The following is a 21324-nucleotide window of genomic DNA, read 5'->3' as shown; positions in this document are numbered from 1 at the left end:
GCTAGAGTACACAGATGATACAGGAGGGACAAGACAGGGAACCCAAACAGAAGGCACCACTGCTTGAAGAACCTTTCTCCCAAAAGCGGCCGCAGCCGGGACAAAAGTGATAAATTTATAGAACTCTGAAAAAGTGTGAAGAGAGGACCAAGTTGCAGCCTTGCAAGTCTGTTCCACAGAAGCTTAATTTTTGAATACCCATGAGGAAACAACAGCCCTCGTGGAATGAGCCGTAACTCTCCCAGGAAGCTGCTGTCCAGCAGTCTCATGTGCAAAACGTATGATACTCCTCAGTCAAAAGAAAGAAGTAGCCGTAGCTTTCTGTCCCTTGCGTTTCCAGAGAAACCACAAACAAAGAAGAAGACTGACGACAGTCCTTAGTCACCTGCAGGTCAAACCATAAAGCACGGACCACGTCCAATTGTGCAGAAGCCTTTCCTTCTGAGAAGAATTAGAACACAAGAAAAAGTAAATTTATGCTTACCTGATAAATTGATTTCTTCTATGGTAAGACGAGTCCACGGATTCATCCTTTACTTGTGGGATATAGTCCTCCTGCTAACAGGAAGTGGCAAAGAGCACCACAGCAGAGCTGTCTATATAGCTCCTCCCTTAGCTCCACCCCCCAGTCATTCGACCGAAGGTACAGGAAGAAAAAGGAGAAACTACAAGGTGCAGAGGTGACCGAAGTTGAAATAAAAAAAATATAATCCGTCTTAAAATGACAGGGCGGGCCGTGGACTAGTCTTACCATAGAAGAAATTAATTTATCAGGTAAGCATAAATTTACTTTTCTTCTATAAAGGTAAGACGAGTCCACGGATTCATCCTTAACTTGTGGGATACAATACCAAAGCTACAGGACACGGATGAACGGGAGGGACAAGACAGATGGTTAAACAGAAGGCACCGCTGATTGAAGAACTTTTCTCCCAAAAATAGCCTCCGAAGAAGCAAAGGTATCAAATTTGTAAAATTTGGAAAAGGTATGAAGCGAAGACCAAGTCGCAGCCTCACAAATCTGTTCAACAGAAGCATCATTGTTAAAAATCCATGTGGAAACCACCGCTCTAGTAGAATGAGCTGTAATTCTTTCAGGAGGCTGCTGTCCAGCAGTCTCGTATGCCAAACGGATGATGCTTTTCAGCCAAAAAGCAAGAGAGGTAGCTGTAGCTTTTTGACCTCTACGTTTTCCAGAATAGACAACAAACAAAGAAGATGTTTGACGGAAATCTTTGGTCGCTTGCAAGTAAAACTTTAAAGCACGAACCACGTCCAAATTGTGCAACAGACGCTCCTTCTTAGAGGAAGGATTAGGACACAGAGAAGGAACAACAATTTCCTGATTAATATTCTTATTAGTAACAACCTTAGGAAGGAATCCAGGTTTGGTACGCAAAACCACCTTATCAGCATGGAAAACAAGATAAGGCAAGTCGCATTGCAATGCAGATAGTTCAGAAACTCTTTGAGCCGAAGAGATAGCAACTAAAAACAGAACTTTCCAAGATAGAAGCTTAATATCTATGGAATGCATAGGTTCAAATGGAACCCCTTGATGAACTTTAAGAACTAAATTCAAACTCCATGGCGGAGCAACAGGTTTAAACACAGGCTTGATTCTAACTAAAGCCTGACAGAAAGACTGAGCGTCTGGAACATCTGCCAGACGTTTGTGCAGTAGAATTGATAAAGCAGATATCTGTCCCTTTAAGGAACTCGCTGATAGCCCCTTCTCCAATCCTTCTTGGAGAAAGGACAAAATCAAAGGAATCCTGATCTTACTCCATGAGTAGCCTTTGGATTCGCACCAATAAAGATATTTACGCCATATCTTATGATAAATTTTCCTGGTGACAGGCTTTCAAGCCTGAATCAAGGTATCTATGACCGACTCCGAGATCCCCGCTTGGATAAGATCAAGCGTTCAATCTCCAAGCAGTCAGCCACAGAGAAACTAGATTTGGATGCTGGAACGGACCTTGAATCAGAAGGTCCTGTCTCAGTGGCAGAGTCCATGGTGGAAGAGATGACATGTCCACCAGGTCTGCATACCAAGTCCTGCGTGGCCACGCAGGTGCTATCAAAATCACCGAAGCTCTCTCCTGTTTCATTCTGGCAATCAAACGAGGAAGGAGAGGAAATGGTGGAAACGCATAAGCCAGGTTGAACGACCAGGGTACTGCTAGAGCATCTATCAGTACTGCCTGAGGGTCCCTTGACCTGGACCCGTAACAAGGAAGTTTGGTGTTCTGACGAGACGCCATCAGATCCAATTCTGGTTGCCCCATTGCTGAATCAATTGTGCAAACACCTCCGGATGGAGTTCCCATTCCCCCGGATGAAAAGTCTGATGACTTAGAAAATCCGCTTCCCAGTTCTCCACCCCTGGGATATAGATTGCAGATAGATGGCAAGAGTCTCTGCCCATCAAATTATTTTGGTAACCTCTATCATCGCTAGAGAACCCTTTGTTCCCCCCTGATGATTGATATATGCTACAGTCGTGATATTGTCCGACTGGAATCTTATGAATCTGGCCGACGCCAGCTGAGGCCACGCCTGAAGTGCGTTGAATATCGCTCTCAGTTCTAGAATATTTATCAGGAGGAGAGCCTCCTCCCGAGTCCACAAACCCTGTGCTTTCAGGGAATTCCAGACTGCACCCCAGCCCAATAGGCTGGCGTCCGTCATCACTATGACCCACGCTGGCCTGTGGAAACACATTCCCTTGGACAGATGATCCTGTGACAACCACCAAAGAAGAGAGTCTCTGGTCTCTTGGTCCAGATTTATCTGAGGAGATAAATCTGCATAATCCCCATTCCACTGTCTGAGCATGCAAAGTTGCAGTGGTCTGAGATGCAAGCGAGCAAACGGAACTATGTCCATTGCCGCTACCATTAAGCCGATTACCTCCATACACTGAGCCACTGACGGCCGAGGAATGGAATGAAGAGCTCGGCAGATGGATAAAATCTATGATTTCCTGACCTCCGTCAGAAAAATTTTCATGTCCACCGAATCTATCAGAGTTCCCAGGAATGGAACTCTTGTGAGAGGGATAAGTGAACTCTTTTTTTACGTTCACCTTCCACCCGTGAGATCTTAGAAAAGCCAACACGATGTCCGTGTGAGACTTGGCTAGTTGGTAAGTCAACGCCTGGATTAAGATATCGTCCAGATAAGGCGCCACAGCTATGCCCCGTGGCCTTAAAACCGCCAGAAGGGACCCTAGCACCTTTGTGAAAATTCTGGGAGCCGTGGCCAACCCGAAGGGAAGAGCCACAAACTGGAAATGCTTGTCCAGAAAGGCAAACCTGAGGAACTGGTGATGGTCTTTGTGGATAGGAATGTGTAGATACGCATCCTTTAAATCCACGGTGGTCATAAATTGACCCTCCTGGATCATTGGCAAAATAGTCCGAATGGTCTCCATCTTGAAGGATGGGACCTCTGAGGAATTTGTTTAGGATCTTGAGATCCAAAATTGGTCTGAAGGTTCCCTCTTTTTTGGGAACCACAAACAGATTGGAGTAGAACCCTTGCCCCTGTTCTGTTTTCGCAACTGGGCAGATCACTACCATCGTATATAGGTCTTCTACACAGCGTAAGAACGCCTCTCTTTTTGTCTGGTTTACAGACAATTGAGAAAGATGGAATCTCCCCCTTGGGGGAGAATCCTTGAAATCTAGAAGATACCCCTGGGTTACGATTTCTAAAGCCCAGGAGTCCTGAACGTCTCTTGCCCAAGCCTGAGCGAAGAGAGAAAGTCTGCCCCCTACTAGATCCGGTACCGGATCGGGGGCTACCCCTTCATGCTGTCTTGGTGGCAGTAGCGGGCTTCTTGGCCTGTTTACCCTTGTTCCAAGTCTGGTTAGGTCTCCAGACTGACTTGGATTGAGCAAAATTCCCCTCTTGCTTTGCGGCAGGGGAAGAGGTAGAGGGACCACCTTTGAAGTTTCGAAAGGAACAAAAATTATTTTGTTTGGTCCTCATCTTATTTGTCTTAGGGCATGGCCTTTCCCTCCAGTGATGTCTGAAATTATCTCTTTCAGTTCAGGCCCGAATAGGGTCTTACCCTTGAAAGGGATGGCTAAAAGCTTAGCCTTTGATGACACATCAGCAGACCAGGACTTAAGCCATAACGCTCTACGCGCTAAAATGGCAAAACCTGAATTCTTCGCAGCTAATTTAGCCAGTTGAAAAGCGGCATCTGTAATGAAAGAATTAGCTAGCTTGAGAGCCCTAATTCTATCCAGAATATCATCTAATGGGGTCTCAACCTGAAGAGCCTCTTCCAGAGCCTCAAACCAAAAGGACTCTGCAGTAGTTACAGGAACAATGCACGCTATAGGTTGGAGAAGAAAACCTTGATGAACAAATATTTTCTTCAGGAGACCCTCTAATTTTTTATCCATAGGATCTTTGAAAGCACAACTGTCCTCAATAGGTATAGTTGTACGCTTAGCCAGGGTAGAAATAGCTCCCTCCACCTTAGGGACCGTCTGCCACGAGTCCCGCACGGCGTCTGATATGGGAAACATTTTCTTAAAAGTAGGAGGGGGAGCGAAAGGAATACCTGGTCTATCCCACTCCTTAATAACAATTTCGAAATCCTCTTAGGGACCGGAAAAACATCCGTGTAGGCAGGAACCTCTAGGAATCTGTCCATCTTACACAATTTCTCTGGAACTACAATAGGGTCACAATCATCTAGAGTCGCTAAAACCTCCCTGAGCAATAAGCGGAGGTGTTCTAGTTTAAATTTAAAAGCCGTCATATCTGAGTCTGTCTGAGGGAACATATTTCCTGAATCAGAACTCTCTCCCTCAGCAAGCAAATCCCTCACTTCAGAACATTGTGAGGGTACATCGGATAAGGCTAATAAAGCGTCAGAGGGCTCAGCGTTTGTTCTCACACCAGACCTACTGCGCTTCCCCTGCAACTCAGGCAGCTTAGATAAAACCTCTGTGAGGGTAGTATTCATAACTGCGGCCATATCTTGCAGGGTGAAAGAATTAGACGCACTAGAAGTACTTGGCGTCGCTTGTGCGGGCGTTAACGGTTGTGACACTTGGGGAGAATTAGATGGCATAACCGGATTTCCTTCTGACTGAGAATCATCCTGCAACATGCTTTTAGTAGCTAAAATATGTTCTTTACAATTTATTGACCTTTCAGTGCATGAGGGACACATTCTAAGTGGAGGTTCCACAATGGCTTCTAAACATATTGAACATTGACTTTCCTCAATGTCAGACATGTTGAACAGGCTAGTAATGACTACAAACAAGCATGAAAACACTTTATTTAGTGAAAAAAAATAACAATCTTAAAAAACGGTACTGCGCCTTTAAGAGAAAAAAAGCATACACGTTCTGCAAAACAGCCTAAACATGCACCAAATTTTTCAAAATTTTGTAAGCAGACAATATATGTAGTTAAGATTGCCCCACAAGGTATTTTAACATTTAACCCTTTAACGTGCAAACCGGATTGAAAATAGGCCCAGATCCGGAAAAAACACCCTCAGCACCTTGCCACAGCCCTGCTGTGTCCCTACCTGCCCTCAGGGATAGCAAATGTGGGGATAAAGCTTCGATTTGGCCCAAAACATCCACCAGGGCCCTCAGGAGTTAGAGCTTGCTGCGAGAAACTAACTGCGCATCTGAGGCACGAAAATAGGCCCCGTCCATCTCACTCGATGTCTCCAAATTAAGCCATGTGTGCCCTCAAGTTGCCCAAAACGTTATTGCCCACAAAACTTTAAAGCACTCCCATATCATAAAAACGTTTGCCCACAAACATTTACAACTCCGTGTCAACCATATTTGTAATTGGCCCCTTATGCAAGCTTAGTAATGCCATTCTTATTAGCTCTAGGATTACTGCTTACCCTTACCCTCCTGGGTATAATGTCAGCCTTTCTGAAAAAACACAGTCTCTCCAGAAAAATATGACTGAACATACTTCACTGCTGCATAGCATGAAAACGTTCCTCATACTGAAGTTTCCTGTACTCCTCAGCCTCTGTGGGAACAGCACTGGATCTTAGTTACAAATGCTAAGATCATCATCCTCCAGGCAGCAGTCTTCATCCATCTGCTGCCTGAGAGTACATAGTAGAGTAAATAGCTTGAAGAAATTAAAAAACAGAATTTATGTTTACCTGATAAATTACTTTCTCCAACGGTGTGTCCGGTCCACGGCGTCATCCTTACTTGTGGGATATTCTCTTCCCCAACAGGAAATGGCAAAGAGCCCAGCAAAGCTGGTCACATGATCCCTCCTAGGCTCCGCCTACCCCAGTCATTCGACCGACGTAAAGGAGGAATATTTGCATAGGAGAAACCATATGATACCGTGGTGACTGTAGTTAAAGAAAATAAATTATCAGACCTGATTAAAAAAACCAGGGCGGGCCGTGGACCGGACACACCGTTGGAGAAAGTAATTTATCAGGTAAACATAAATTCTGTTTTCTCCAACATAGGTGTGTCCGGTCCACGGCGTCATCCTTACTTGTGGGAACCAATACCAAAGCTTTAGGACACGGATGAAGGGAGGGAGCAAATCAGGTCACCTAAATGGAAGGCACCACGGCTTGCAAAACCTTTCTCCCAAAAATAGCCTCAGAAGAAGCAAAAGTATCAAACTTGTAAAATTTGGTAAAAGTGTGCAGTGAAGACCAAGTCGCTGCCCGACATATCTGATCAACAGAAGCCTCGTTCTTGAAGGCCCATGTGGAAGCCACAGCCCTAGTGGAATGAGCTGTGATTCTTTCAGGAGGCTGCCGTCCGGCAGTCTCATAAGCCAATCTGATGATGCTTTTAATCCAAAAAGAGAGAGAGGTAGAAGTTGCTTTTTGACCTCTCCTTTTACCAGAATAAACAACAAACAAGGAAGATGTTTGTCTAAAATCCTTTGTAGCATCTAAATAGAATTTTAGAGCGCGAACAACATCCAAATTGTGCAACAAACGTTCCTTCTTTGAAACTGGATTCGGACACAAAGAAGGTACGACTATCTCCTGGTTAATGTTTTTGTTAGAAACAACTTTCGGAAGAAAACCAGGTTTAGTACGTAAAACCACCTTATCTGCATGGAACACCAGATAAGGAGGAGAACACTGCAGAGCAGATAATTCTGAAACTCTTCTAGCAGAAGAAATTGCAACCAAAAACAAAACTTTCCAAGATAATAACTTAATATCAACGGAATGTAAGGGTTCAAACGGAACCCCCTGAAGAACTGAAAGAACTAAGTTGAGACTCCAAGGAGGAGTCAAAGGTTTGTAAACAGGCTTGATTCTAACCAGAGCCTGAACAAAGGCTTGAACATCTGGCTGCCAGCTTTTTGTGAAGTAACACAGACAAGGCAGAAATCTGTCCCTTCAAGGAACTTGCAGATAATCCTTTCTCCAATCCTTCTTGAAGAAAGGATAGAATCTTAGGAATTTTTACCTTGTCCCAAGGGAATCCTTTAGATTCACACCAACAGATATATTTTTTCCATATTTTGTGGTAAATTTTTCTGGCCTGAACAAGAGTATCAATAACAGAATCTGAGAACCCTCGTTTTGATAAGATCAAGCGTTCAATCTCCAAGCAGTCAGTTGGAGTGAGACCAGATTCGGATGTTCGAACGGACCTTGAACAAGAAGGTCTCGTCTCAAAGGTAGCTTCCATGGTGGAGCCGATGACATATTCACCAGATCTGCATACCAAGTCCTGCGTGGCCACGCAGGAGCCATCAAGATCACCGATGCCCTCTCCTGATTGATCCTGGCTACCAGCCTGGGGATGAGAGGAAACGGCGGGAATACATAAGCTAGTTTGAAGGTCCAAGGTGCTACTAGTGCATCTACTAGAGTCGCCTTGGGATCCCTGGATCTGGACCCGTAGCAAGGAACCTTGAAGTTCTGACGAGAGGCCATCAGATCCATGTCTGGAATGCCCCACAGTTGAGTAATTTGGGCAAAGATTTCCGGATGGAGTTCCCACTCCCCCGGATGTAATGTCTGACGACTCAGAAAATCCGCTTCCCAATTTTCCACTCCTGGGATGTGGATTGCAGACAGGTGGCAGGAGTGAGTCTCCGCCCATTGAATGATTTTGGTCACTTCTTCCATCGCCAGGGAACTCCTTGTTCCCCCCTGATGGTTGATGTACGCAACAGTCGTCATGTTGTCTGATTGAAACCGTATGAACTTGGCCTTTGCTAGCTGAGGCCAAGCCTTGAGAGCATTGAGTATCGCTCTCAGTTCCAGAATATTTATCGGTAGAAGAGATTCTTCCCGAGACCAAAGACCCTGAGCTTTCAGGGGTCCCCAGACCGCGCCCCAGCCCATCAGACTGGCGTCGGTCGTGACAATGACCCACTCCGGCCTGCGGAAGTTCATCCCTTGTGACAGGTTGTCCAGAGACAGCCACCAACGGAGTGAATCTCTGGTCCTCTGATTTACTTGTATCGTCGGAGACAAGTCTGTATAGTCCCCATTCCACTGACTGAGCATGCACAGTTGTAATGGTCTTAGATGAATGCGCGCAAAAGGAACTATGTCCATTGCCGCTACCATCAAACCTATTACTTCCATGCACTGCGCTATGGAAGGAAGAGGAACGGAATGAAATGTTTGACAAGAGTTTAGAAGTTTTGTTTTTCTGGCCTCTGTCAGAAAAATCCTCATTTCTAAGGAGTCTATTATTGTTCCCAAGAAGGGAACCCTTGTTGACGGAGATAGAGAACTCTTTTCTACGTTCACTTTCCATCCGTGAGATCTGAGAAAGGCCAGGACTATGTCCGTGTGAGCCTTTGCTTGAGGAAGGGACGACGCTTGAATCAGAATGTCGTCCAAGTAAGGTACTACTGCAATGCCCCTTGGTCTTAGCACCGCTAGAAGGGACCCTAGTACCTTTGTGAAAATCCTTGGAGCAGTGGCTAATCCGAAAGGAAGTGCCACGAACTGGTAATGCTTGTCCAGGAATGCGAACCTTAGGAACCGATGATGTTCCTTGTGGATAGGAATATGTAGATACGCATCCTTTAAATCCACCGTGGTCATGAATTGACCTTCCTGGATGGAAGGAAGAATTGTTCGAATGGTTTCCATTTTGAACGATGGAACCTTGAGAAACTTGTTTAGGATCTTGAGATCTAAGATTGGTCTGAACGTTCCCTCTTTTTTGGGAACTACGAACAGATTGGAGTAGAACCCCATCCCTTGTTCCCCTAATGGAACAGGATGAATTACTCCCATTTTTAACAGGTCTTCTACACAATGTAAGAATGCCTGTTTTTTTATGTGGTCTGAAGACAATTGAGACCTGTGGAACCTCCCCCTTGGGGGGAGCCCCTTGAATTCCAGAAGATAACCTTGGGAGACTATTTCTAGTGCCCAAGGATCCAGAACATCTCTTGCCCAAGCCTGAGCGAAGAGAGAGAGTCTGCCCCCCACCAGATCCGGTCCCGGATCGGGGGCCAACATTTCATGCTGTCTTGGTAGCAGTGGCAGGTTTCTTGGCCTGCTTTCCCTTGTTCCAGCCTTGCATTGGTCTCCAGGCTGGCTTGGCTTGAGAAGTATTACCCTCTTGCTTAGAGGACGTAGCACTTGGGGCTGGTCCGTTTCTACGAAAGGGACGAAAATTAGGTTTATTTTTGGCCTTGAAAGACCTATCCTGAGGAAGGGCGTGGCCCTTACCCCCAGTGATATCAGAGATAATCTCTTTCAAGTCAGGGCCAAACAGCATTTTCCCCTTGAAAGGAATGTTAAGCAATTTGTTCTTGGAAGACGCATCCGCTGACCAAGATTTCAACCAAAGCGCTCTGCGCGCCACAATAGCAAACCCAGAATTTTTCGCCGCTAACCTAGCCAATTGCAAAGTGGCGTCTAGGGTGAAAGAATTAGCCAATTTGAGAGCACGGATTCTGTCCATAATCTCCTCATAAGGAGGAGAATCACTAGTGATCGCCTTTTCTAGCTCATCGAACCAGAAACACGCGGCTGTAGTGACAGGGACAATGCATGAAATTGGTTGTAGAAGGTAACCTTGCTGAACAAACATCTTTTTAAGCAAACCTTCTAATTTTTTATCCATAGGATCTTTGAAAGCACAACTATCTTCTATGGGTATAGTGGTGCGTTTGTTTAAAGTAGAAACCGCCCCCTCGACCTTGGGGACTGTCTGCCATAAGTCCTTTCTGGGGTCGACCATAGGAAACAATTTTTTAAATATGGGGGGAGGGACGAAAGGTATACCGGGCCTTTCCCATTCTTTATTTACAATGTCCGCCACCCGCTTGGGTATAGGAAAAGCTTCTGGGGGCCCCGGGACCTCTAGGAACTTGTCCATTTTACATAGTTTCTCTGGGATGATCAAATTCTCACAATCATCCAGAGTGGATAACACCTCCTTGAGCAGAGCGCGGAGATGTTCCAACTTAAATTTAAATGTAATCACATCAGGTTCAGCTTGTTGAGAAATTTTCCCTGAATCTGAAATTTCTCCCTCAGACAAAACCTCCCTGGCCCCCTCAGACTGGTGTAGGGGCCCTTCAGAAACAATATCATCAGCGTCCTCATGCTCTTCAGTATTATCTAAAACAGAGCAGTCGCGCTTACGCTGATAAGTGGGCATTTTGGCTAAAATGTTTTTGATAGAATTATCCATTACAGCCGTTAATTGTTGCATAGTAAGGAGTATTGGCGCGCTAGATGTACTAGGGGCCTCCTGAGTGGGCAAGACTGGTGTAGACGAAGGAGGGGATGATGCAGTACCATGCTTACACCCCTCACTTGAGGAATCATCTTGGGCATCATTTTCTCTAAATTTTGTGTCACATAAATCACATCTATTTAAATGAGAAGGAATCTTGGCTTCCCCACATTCAGAACACAGTCTATCTGGTAGTTCAGACATGTTAAACAGGCATAAACTTGATAACAAAGTACAAAAAACGTTTTAAAATAAAACCGTTACTGTCACTTTAAATTTTAAACTGAACACACTTTATTACTGCAATTGCGAAAAAGTATGAAGGAATTGTTCAAAATTCACCAAAATTTTACCACAGTGTCTTAAAGCCTTAAAAGTATTGCACACCAATTTTGGAAGCTTTAACCCTTAAAATAATAATTTTTATCTTTAACCCCTTTACAGTCCCTGGTATCTGCTTTCAGAAAGTCTATTCTATGTATCAGAGCTCCTCACACATGCGACTGCATGTCATGCTTCTCAAAAACAAGTGCGCAATACCGGCGCGAAAATGAGACTCTGCCTATGATTAGGGAAAGCCCCTAGAGAATAAGGTGTCCAAAACAGTGCCTGCCGATATTATTTTACAAAATACCCAGATTAAAATGATTCCTCAAGGCTAAATATGTTTATATATGAATCGATTTAGCCCAGAAAATGTCTACAGTCTCAAAAAAGCCCTTGTGAAGCCCTTATTTATAGTCTGTAATAAAAATGGCTTACCGGATCCCATAGGGAAAATGACAGCTTCCAGCATTACATCGTCTTGTTAGAATGTGTCATACCTCAAGCAGTAAAATTCTGCTCACTGTTCCCTCAACTGAAGTTAATTCCTCTCAACAGTCCTGTGTGGAACAGCCATCGATTTTAGTAACGGTTGCTAAAATCATTTTCCTCTTACAAACAGAAATCTTCATCTCTTTTCTGTTTCAGAGTAAATAGTACATACCAGCACTATTTTAAAATAAACTCTTGATTGAAGAATAAAAACTACAGTTAAACACTAAAAAACTCTAAGCCATCTCCGTGGAGATGTTGCCTGTACAACGGCAAAGAGAATGACTGGGGTAGGCGGAGCCTAGGAGGGATCATGTGACCAGCTTTGCTGGGCTCTTTGCCATTTCCTGTTGGGGAAGAGAATATCCCACAAGTAAGGATGACGCCGTGGACCGGACACACCTATGTTGGAGAAACTAATATTTTATCACCTCTCTTTCACTTTACCCTTCCTAGTACTTAGAGTAGGCAAAGAGAATGACTGGGGGGTGGAGCTAAGGGAGGAGCTATATAGACAGCTCTGCTGTGGTGCTCTTTGCCACTTCCTGTTACCAGGAGGACTATATCCCACAAGTAAAGGATGAATCCGTGGACTCGTCTTACCTTTATAGAAGAAAGAACAACAATCTCCTGATCAGAAACAACCTTAGGAAGAAATCCTAATTTAGTATGGAAAACCACCTTATCTGAATGGAAAATAAAATAAGGAGACTCATACTGTAATGCCAAGAGCTCTGACACACAAGAAATAAAACTTTCCAAGATAAAAACTTAATATCCAAGGAATGCAGAGGCTCAAATGGAGCCCATTGAAGAATTCAGAGAACTAAAATCAGACTCCAAGGAGGAGTAACTGGTTCGAACACAGGCCTGATCCTGACCAAGGCCTGACAAAATATGATTGTACATCTGGGACAACTGCCAGACTTTTGAGTAACAAAATAAAGACAGAGATTTGATCCTTTAGGGAACTTGACGATAAACCCTTTCTCCAAACCCTCTCAGAGAAAAAATAAAATTCTAGGAATCCTAACTCTACTCCATGAGTAGCCCGTGGATTCACACCAATAGAGATATTTACGCCATATCTTATGATAAATTTTTCTAGTGACAGGCTAACAAGCCTGAATCATGGTCTCAATGACCGAGCCAGAAAAAACCCTGCTTGGATAATAATCTTTCAATCTCCAAGCAGTCAGTTTCAGATAAACCAGATTTGGATGAAGGAGGGGCCCTTGAATTAGAAAGTCCTTCTGCAACAGAAGTTTCCAAGGTGGCAGAGATGACAGAGTTCCCACTCCCCCGGATGAAAAGTCCATCTGTTCACGAAAACCGTCTCCCAGATGTCCACCCCTGGGATGTGGATCGCCAACAGGCAGCAAGAATGGGCCTCCATCCACTAAATTATTTTGGATACCTCTGACATCGCCAAGGAACTCCTCGTTCCTTACTGATGATTGACGGAAGCTACTGACGTTATTTTGTTTGACTGGAACCTGATAAACTGGACCGAGGCCAGGAAAACATTGTAGAACGCTCACATCTCCAAAAAGTTTATAGGAGAAAACAGACTCTGGCTGAGTCTAAACCACCTGAGTCCTTAGGGTGCCCCAAACTGCTCCCCACCCTAGAAGGCTGGCGTCTGTTGTCACAATCACCCAAGATGGTCTGCGAAAGCAGGTTCCCTGGGAGAGATGATCAAGAGACAACCACCATTGAAGAGAATCCCTTGTCTCCTGCTACAGTAGTATTCGAGGAGACAAATCGGTATAATCTCCGATCCATTGCCTGAGCATGCTTAACTGCAAAGGTCTGAGATGGAACCGAGCAAACGGGATGATGACCATTGGGACTGAATGACTAGACAAGTATCGATAATCTCTGATTTCCTGACATTGTCGGAAAATTTGTCATTGATATGAAATCTATTAAGGTTCTCAAGAAAGATACCCTTGTGCTTAGGACTAAAACTCTTTTCCAAATTTACCTACCACCCGTGAGATCACAGGAAGGATAACACCATGTCTGTGTGAAATCTTGCTTGCCGTAAGGATGATGCCTGGACTAGGATGTTGTCCAGATAGGGCGCCACTGCAATGCCCCGTAATTGAAGCACCACCAACAGCGATCCCAGAGCCTTTGTGAAAACTCAGAGCTGTGGCAAGACCGAAAGGAAGAGCTACGAAATTGTCCAGAAGGCAAACCTTAGAACTTGAGATGATTCATAAATTGACCCTCTTGGATCAAGGAAAGAATGGAACAAATAGTCTCCATCTTGAAGGACGGTACACCAAGAAATTTGTTAGACTTGTTAGAATCACAAACCGATTGGGATAAAAACAAAACAGACCCTGTACCTGTAATGGAACAGAAACAATCACTCCCAGGACTGAGAAGTCTCCTACGCAGTGTAAGAACACCTCTCCTTTTGTCTGTTCTTCAGATAATCTCGAAAACAAACCTGCCTCTGGGAGGAAACTTTTGAACTCTAATTCTAATCCCTGGGACACCATTTCCTATTGCCCAGGGATTCTGAACATCTCGAACCCAAGCCTGAGCGAAGACAGAAAGACTGCCCCCTACAAGATCCGATCCCGGATCGGTGCATGTTCTTCATGCGGTCTTTGAATCAACAGCAGGTTATTTGGATTTTTTTTGTTGTTGAAAATCTTTAAATTTCAAAAGAGATCATTTCCGTCAAGCCAGGTCCCAACAAGGTCCTCCCCTTGAAAGGAATCGCTAAAAGCTTAGACTTAGATCCTACATCTGTAGAACAAGGTTCTAACCAGAAGGCTCTGTGAGCTGGAACAGAGAAACCTGAAATCTATGCTCCCAGTTTGATAACTTGAAGGGAAGAATTTGAAAGCTTATATCCTATCCTGGAGTTTATCCAGGGGAGTTTCTGACTTAGTAGCATCAAACAACGCATCAAACTAATATGCCGTCACACTAGTGACGGTAGCAAAATACACAGCTGGTTGCCTTGAAAACCCTGGTGTACATCCCTTTTCTAATTTTTGTCCATAGGACCTTTGAAAAACCCAACTCTCCTCTAAGGGTATAGTAGTTCTCTTAGCTAAGCTGGAAACTACTCCATTCTGAGTCGGCTATGGGAAACATATTAAATATAGGGAATGCGGTTTCTTCAATTCCTTATAACTTACTGGACGCACTAGAATAGATTACACCTTTCGTAATAGCCACTACTGAATCAATCACCCTAAATGATTGAAAATAATTCCTCTAGAAATGTGGTAAAAACATATAATGCATGAAATGCAGAGCAACTCCGGGTGGAGTGTGAGAGGAAGCGCAGGGCACTGCATGTGAGCTTCCACAGATTCCTAAACAGCAAACGCCTTTGAAGGAGTAAATTCAGAAAAAAGTGAATTTTTTTATTAAAAATGGACACATAAAAAACGTTACTGTCTCTTTAAATTTTAAAAGTAACTTCTTATTTCTGTGTGCAGAAGCAAGCTAAATTAGCATGCCAATATAGCTGTTTATAGACATCACCATGACATTAAAGAAGCAAAGTCTTGTGCAGCAATTCCAGATGGGAATTGCAAGGAACCGCAGGGCACTGCATGTGACTGACTCTTTAAAATGTAAAAGTAATTTCTTATTTCTGTGTGCAGAAGCAAGTAAATTAGTATGTCAACATTGTTGTTCATAAACATTGCCATGACATTAAAGAAGCAATGTCTTACGCGTCAGAATCCTCCATAGCTTTTAGAAAAAAAAAAAAGACTAGAACATGCACGTTTATAACCACCAATGGCCGGGTCACTCACCACCTCCTATGCCCTGGACTCAGAAACCGCTTTGTCTCCTCCGTCACAGATCAGACCGGAAGAAACCCCACACGATCACAAGGATGACTTCGCAGGACCGCCCCTGCTGAAGAGAAAGTGCGCCGAAACCACGCAAAACTCCCGGAAGAGAACCTGTCAGTTCCACAAAAATGACAGAGCCGCGTCCTTGCAGATAAATCAGCAATCACATAATAAACTTATCATGTACATATCTCCCCCCCCCCGCTCAATAATCCCCACATAGTAATATTACCCATTGATTCTATAAAGATAAAGGCGCAACACTGTGGCCCTGCATCTGTGTTATTATGTAAAAATGAAACGATCTTACCAGAATCTACGCCGTGGAACAGGAACACGGCCCTTCAAGTGTGACAAGTAGTAGCTGCGCTCTTGACATGGACTTGAGAGAAGAAAGCAATCTGCGAAACTTATCAACGGCGATTGCTAAAGGAGCTGTTAATGAGTCGGGATGGTGTTGCAAAGGGAAGCTCCCCTTGCATCTCCAGACTCTAACGTTCACCCAGGCCTTCAAGTTGAGAAGCTTAAAGGACTACTTAAACTCCTGTCCCATAGCGAAGGGTAGAACCCCTCATAAGAGACCTCTCTGCCACCTCCTGTGACGAAAGGCAAAGAATGACTGGTGGATGAGGGGAATGGGGGAGGTATTTAAGCCTTTGGCTGGGGTGTCTTTGCCTTCTGGAGGCCAGGTTCTTAATTCCCACTAGTAAAGGAATGAAGCCTTGGACTCTCCTCCCCCTTAGATGGAAATCATCCTCTTCCGGAGGAATTGAAGCAGCAATCTCCGACCCAGCAGGTCCGTGCTCTGAAGCCTCAGAGACAACTGCATCCTCAGATGACTGATTGGATACAACCGACAATTTACATGATGCACACTTAGCAGGAGTGCATGGGTTAACCCTTTGTTTGCGTGTAGCTGTACGAGGCAAAACGGCTAAGGCCGCAGACATCGCCATACGGAACTGTGCAGTAATGTCAGGTGGAAAAAGGCCCCCTCCAGGTAGAGGATTTGTAGGGCAAGGGGAAGCTGCACGTGTAGGATCAGATGACTGTAGGGGACACACATCAGGAGACGAAGAGTCCTCAGAGTCGGAAGGCTCAGTGGCATATAACATCTCAACATTGGTTGATGAAAACATCCTGTTGTGGCATATGGAACATAATTGTGAGGGCTGGATTACCCGGGCCTCCTCACAATATACACAGGTATCGAATTCATATGTAGAGGACACATCCTCTAAAAATTCAGAATCCCCCATAACTAGGTTAAATAAATCAAGAAGAAAAAACAACAACTGGCACCTATACCCCGAATGGCTGGGGCACTCACCACCTCCTATGACCCAGACAGTGTAGAGAAACTCACTCCTCTCGGTAGTCACTCGGTCAGGAATAGGAAATGGAAACCGTGACCACTCCCGGTAACACGGTGCGCAATGCAGGACTGCTCCTGCTAAAGGAAAAGCGCGCCAATACTAATAAAAACTGTGCAGCTCTCAAAGTAAAGGAGCAACCTGTACGTTCCATATCAGCCTATGAGCCCAAAACATCACACATAAAAGCAGCATAAATCACATAAACAAATATGATTACCAACCTCACTGTTCAATGATCACCCTCAGGAGATATTAACCCTCAATTCCATAAAGATAAAGGAGTCTCACTGTGACCCTGTCTTCTAGCGGTAACATAGATGTGTAAAAATGTAACGATCTTACCGGAATCTATGCCGTTGAACAGAAACACGGTCCGTCAAGTGTGACAGACTGTAGCATCGCTTCTGACATGGACTTGAGTGAAGAAAAGCAGGCAGCCAAACTCGTCAACACTGATTGCTTATGGAGCTGTTAATATGAGTCTGGATGGATTCGCAGAAGAACTCTCCCTGCATCTCCAGACTAACTTTCATCAATGCTCTCACTGAGAGGCTGACAAGACTACTTAAAACTCCAGTCACATATTAAAGGGCAGATACCCTTCCTAAGGAACTACTGCGTATCTTCTGACACTTCTCTGCCAACCTCCTGTGATGAAAGGCAAAGAATTACTGGGGGATGAGGGAAGTGGGGAAGGTATTTAAGCCTTTGGCTGGGGTGTCTTTGCCTCCTCCTGGTGGGCAGGTTCAGTAATTCCCACAAGTAAGGAATGCAGCTGTGGACTCTCCCTGTATTAAGAAGGAAAAGGTTTACAGCGGCAGGAAGGGGGAGGGTGGGAGGAGGAATAGAAAAAATCGTGAGAGGGGAACATACCTGGCCTTTCACATTTTGGCCCGTGTACACAGGCTTTAAGACTAGTTTATAATAAGTGCCCACGTTTTTTCACCCTTTCTTCCTTTATTTTTATATCTACCATCACAAACTTTAAAGTAGATGCTATAAAGGATAAAATAGGGATGTATGTCAAAATAAATTACTATTATTGCAATACATTTAAAAAACCCACTCTTACATGTATCAGATATTCAGATAAGCGATATTGTGCAACCAAATCATAGGTGAGAACTACTGCATAAGAACAATCTAAACATAGACAAAGTAAATGTTTTTTGATGCTGGTGTGAAATTAAAATTAAACCAAAAATCTGTCCTTGTAGAAGAATAAAAAAAATTGGCTACGAAAAGGTTTGGTTTTTTCATATAACCAAAAACTGCAGGGTCATTGTTCTGTAGGAAGTGTGTCTCAGAAAGACAATTAATACAGTGCCAAACATAAACTAATTGTTTTACCAAATTCTAGAATCTTATGCTAGAAGGCTAACAAGAAAATAGTGTCAGTGTCAGACAAATACATTATATTTTTGTTAATTTTGTGAAAAGTTAACCTTTTTTAGGCCTACCAATAGTGTGTTTTGTCAGAAAAATGATTTGATATACAAAAGAATAAAATGAGACTAAAAGTGTATTTCAAATAGAAGCAAGCACAAATATTAAATAGCAATAAAATAAGAGTCAGAAAGGAATGTTTGAATACATGAGAACTAAATAAAAAATATTAGGAGCCAGAAGTGACATTCTATGAACTATTAACTACCTGACTCCTGGATTTGTAAAGCTATGATTTAAGCAACACATTTTAAAAACAGCTATTCTTACCTCTTGACCAGTTGCTACATCAATAGCTGTGAAGACTGTTCCAGAAGCTCTAAGAGATAAGATTAGAAAATAAGACTGATACATAAACTGAAAGGATCATTTAAATAGGTGGTATTATATAATGTAACAGTTGTAAAGAAACAAATTCTTCATCACATTGTAAAAAAAGTTGGCATTGGATTTTTTTCTATTTACAAGATAAAGATTTGACTGCTTAATGCTCGGAGAATGCAGGTATTACCTTCAATTCTAAACCTTAAAGGGACACTAAAGCCAATTTTTTTCTTTCATGATTCAGATAGAGCATGCAATTTTAAGCAACTTTCTAAATTACCCCTATTATCAATTTTTCTTCGTTTTCTTGCTATCTTTATTTGAAAAGCAGGAATGTGATGTATAGGAGCCGGCCCATTTTTGGTTAAGAACCTGGGTTATGCTTGCTTATTGGTGGGTAAATGTAAGCCTCCATAAAGCAAGCGCTATTCATGGTGCTGAACCTAAAATGGGCTGGCTGCTAAGATTTACTTTCCTGCTTTTAAAATAAAGATAGCAAGAGAACGGAGAAAAATTAATAATAGGAGTAAATTAGAAAGTTGCTTAACCCCTTAATGACCACAGCACTTTTCCATTTTCTGTCCGTTTGGGACCAAGGCTATTTTTACATTTCTGCGGTGTTTGTGTTTAGCTGTAATTTTCCTCTTACTCATTTACTGTACCCACACATATTATATACCGTTTTTCTCGCCATTAAATGGACTTTCTAAAGATACCATTATTTTCATCATATCTTATCATTTACTATAAAAAAAAATATAAAATATGAGGAAAAAATCGAAAAAAACATTTTTTCTAACTTTGACCCCCAAAATCTGTTACATATCTACAACCACCAAAAAACACCCATGCTAAATAGTTTCAAAATTTTATCCTGAGTTTAGAAATACCAAATGTTTACATGTTCTTTGCTTTTTTTGTAACTTATAGGGCCATAAATACAAGTAGCACTTTGCTATTCCCAAACCATTTTTTTTCAAAATTAGTGCTAGTTACATTAGAACACTAATATCTTTCAGGAATCTCTGAATATCCATTGACATGTATATATTTTTTTTAGTAGACAACCCAAAGTATTGATCTAGGCCCATTTTGGTATATTTCATGCCATCATTTTACCGCCAAATGCGATCAAATACAAAAAATCGTTCACTTTTTTACAAATTTTTTACAAACTTTTGGTTTCTCACTGAAATTATTTGCAAACCGCTTGTGCAATTATGGCATAAATGGTTGTAAATTCTTCTCTGGGATCCCCTTTGTTCAGAAATAGCAGACATATATGGCTTTAGCATTGCTTTTTGGTAATTAGAAGGCCGCTAAATGCCACTGCGCACCACACGTGTATTATGCCCAGCAATGAAGGGGTTAATTAGGGAGCATGTAGGGAGCATTTTGGGGTAATTTTAGCTTTAGTGTAGTGTAGTAGACAACCCCAACTATTGATCTAGGCCCATTTTGGTATATTTCATGCCACCATTTCACCGCCAAATGCAATCAAATAAAAAAAAAAACGTTAACTTTTTCACAATTTTAGGTTTCTCACTGAAATCATTTACAAACAGCTTATGCAATTATGGCACAAATGGTTGTAAATGTTTCTCTGGGATCCCCTTTGTTCAGAAATAGCAGACATATATGGCTTTGGCGATGCTTTTTGGTAATTAGAAGGCCGCTAAATGCTGCTGCGCATCACGCGTGTATTATGTCTAGCAGTGAAGGGGTTAATTATGTAGCTTGTAGGGAACTTGCAGGGTTAATTTTAGCTTTAGTGTAGAGCTCAGCCTCCCACCTGAAACATCAGACCCCCTGATGCCTCCCAAATAGCTCTCTTCCCTCCCCCACCCCACAATTGTCCCCGCCATCTTAAGTACTGGCAGAAACTCTGCCAGTACTAAAATAAAAGGTATATTTGGGCTTTTTTGAGTTTTTTTTTATAGCATATTTACATATGCTGCTGTGTAGGATCCCCCCTTAGCCCCCAACCTCACAGATCCCCCACCAAACAGCTCTCTAACCCTCCCCCTCTGCCTTAATGGGCGCCATCTTGGGTACTGGCAGCTGTCTGCCAGTACCCAGTTTAGAACAAAAATGTGCTTTTTTTTTAAGAAAAATCCCTTTTTCTGTAGTGTAGCTCCCCCCACACCCAAGAACAACCCCCCACCCCTCCAAGATCCCTTTTACTGAAGTTTATTTTTTTTTTAAATGTTTCCCTTTTCCCCCACAGTTACAATCAAATTTTCTGTAGTATAGCGGTTCCCACCCGCTCCCGCCCCGTGCACGCGCCCGCCCGCCACCCTCTGTGCACGCGCGCCCGTGCGCGCCCCCGTCAGCTCCGGCCCCGATCCCGCCCCCCTCCACCTTATACGGCCCATCGATGGCCGCCCACCCGCCTCCCAAGTCAGCTCCCACCCACCAACGTTACCGGCCACCGATGTCCGGTGCAGAGAGGGCCACAGAGTGGCTCTCTCTGCATCGGATGGCCATGCAGGGTTATTGCAGGATGCCTCCATATCGAGGCATCACTGCAATAACCGGAAAGCAGCTGGAAGCGAGCAGGATCGCTTCCAGCTGCTTTCCACACCGAGGACGTGCAGGGTACGTTCTCAGGCATTAACTGCCTTTTTTTTTTGAGGACGTACCCTGCACGTCCTTGGTCGTTAAGGGGTTAAAATGTCATGCTCTATCTGAATCACAAAAGAAAGAATTTGGGTTCAGTGTCCCTTTAATACTTTTGGATCATCATAAAATGGAATTTAAACAATGTATTTCTTAGTGGCAATTAAAAGATAGTATTGAAGGTCAAGA

General features: G+C 43.3%; 1 protein-coding gene across 5 annotated transcripts in view; it reads right to left on the bottom strand.

Moving 5' to 3' along the window:
• PAK2 (p21 (RAC1) activated kinase 2) overlaps positions 1 to 21324 on the bottom strand; it is a 505361-nt gene that overhangs the window by 169059 nt on the left and 314978 nt on the right. For all 5 annotated transcript variants that reach the window (XM_053709811.1, XM_053709810.1, XM_053709809.1 and 2 more), the window contains one exon: positions 18463 to 18511. In XM_053709811.1, the coding sequence (XP_053565786.1) occupies positions 18463 to 18511 (49 nt within the window). The remainder of the gene's footprint in view (positions 1 to 18462; positions 18512 to 21324) is intronic.

The sequence above is a fragment of the Bombina bombina genome, chromosome 4, assembly GCF_027579735.1.
Source record: "Bombina bombina isolate aBomBom1 chromosome 4, aBomBom1.pri, whole genome shotgun sequence".
Taxonomy (NCBI): Eukaryota; Metazoa; Chordata; class Amphibia; order Anura; family Bombinatoridae; genus Bombina; species Bombina bombina.
This window is presented reverse-complemented; position numbering and strand designations above follow the sequence as displayed.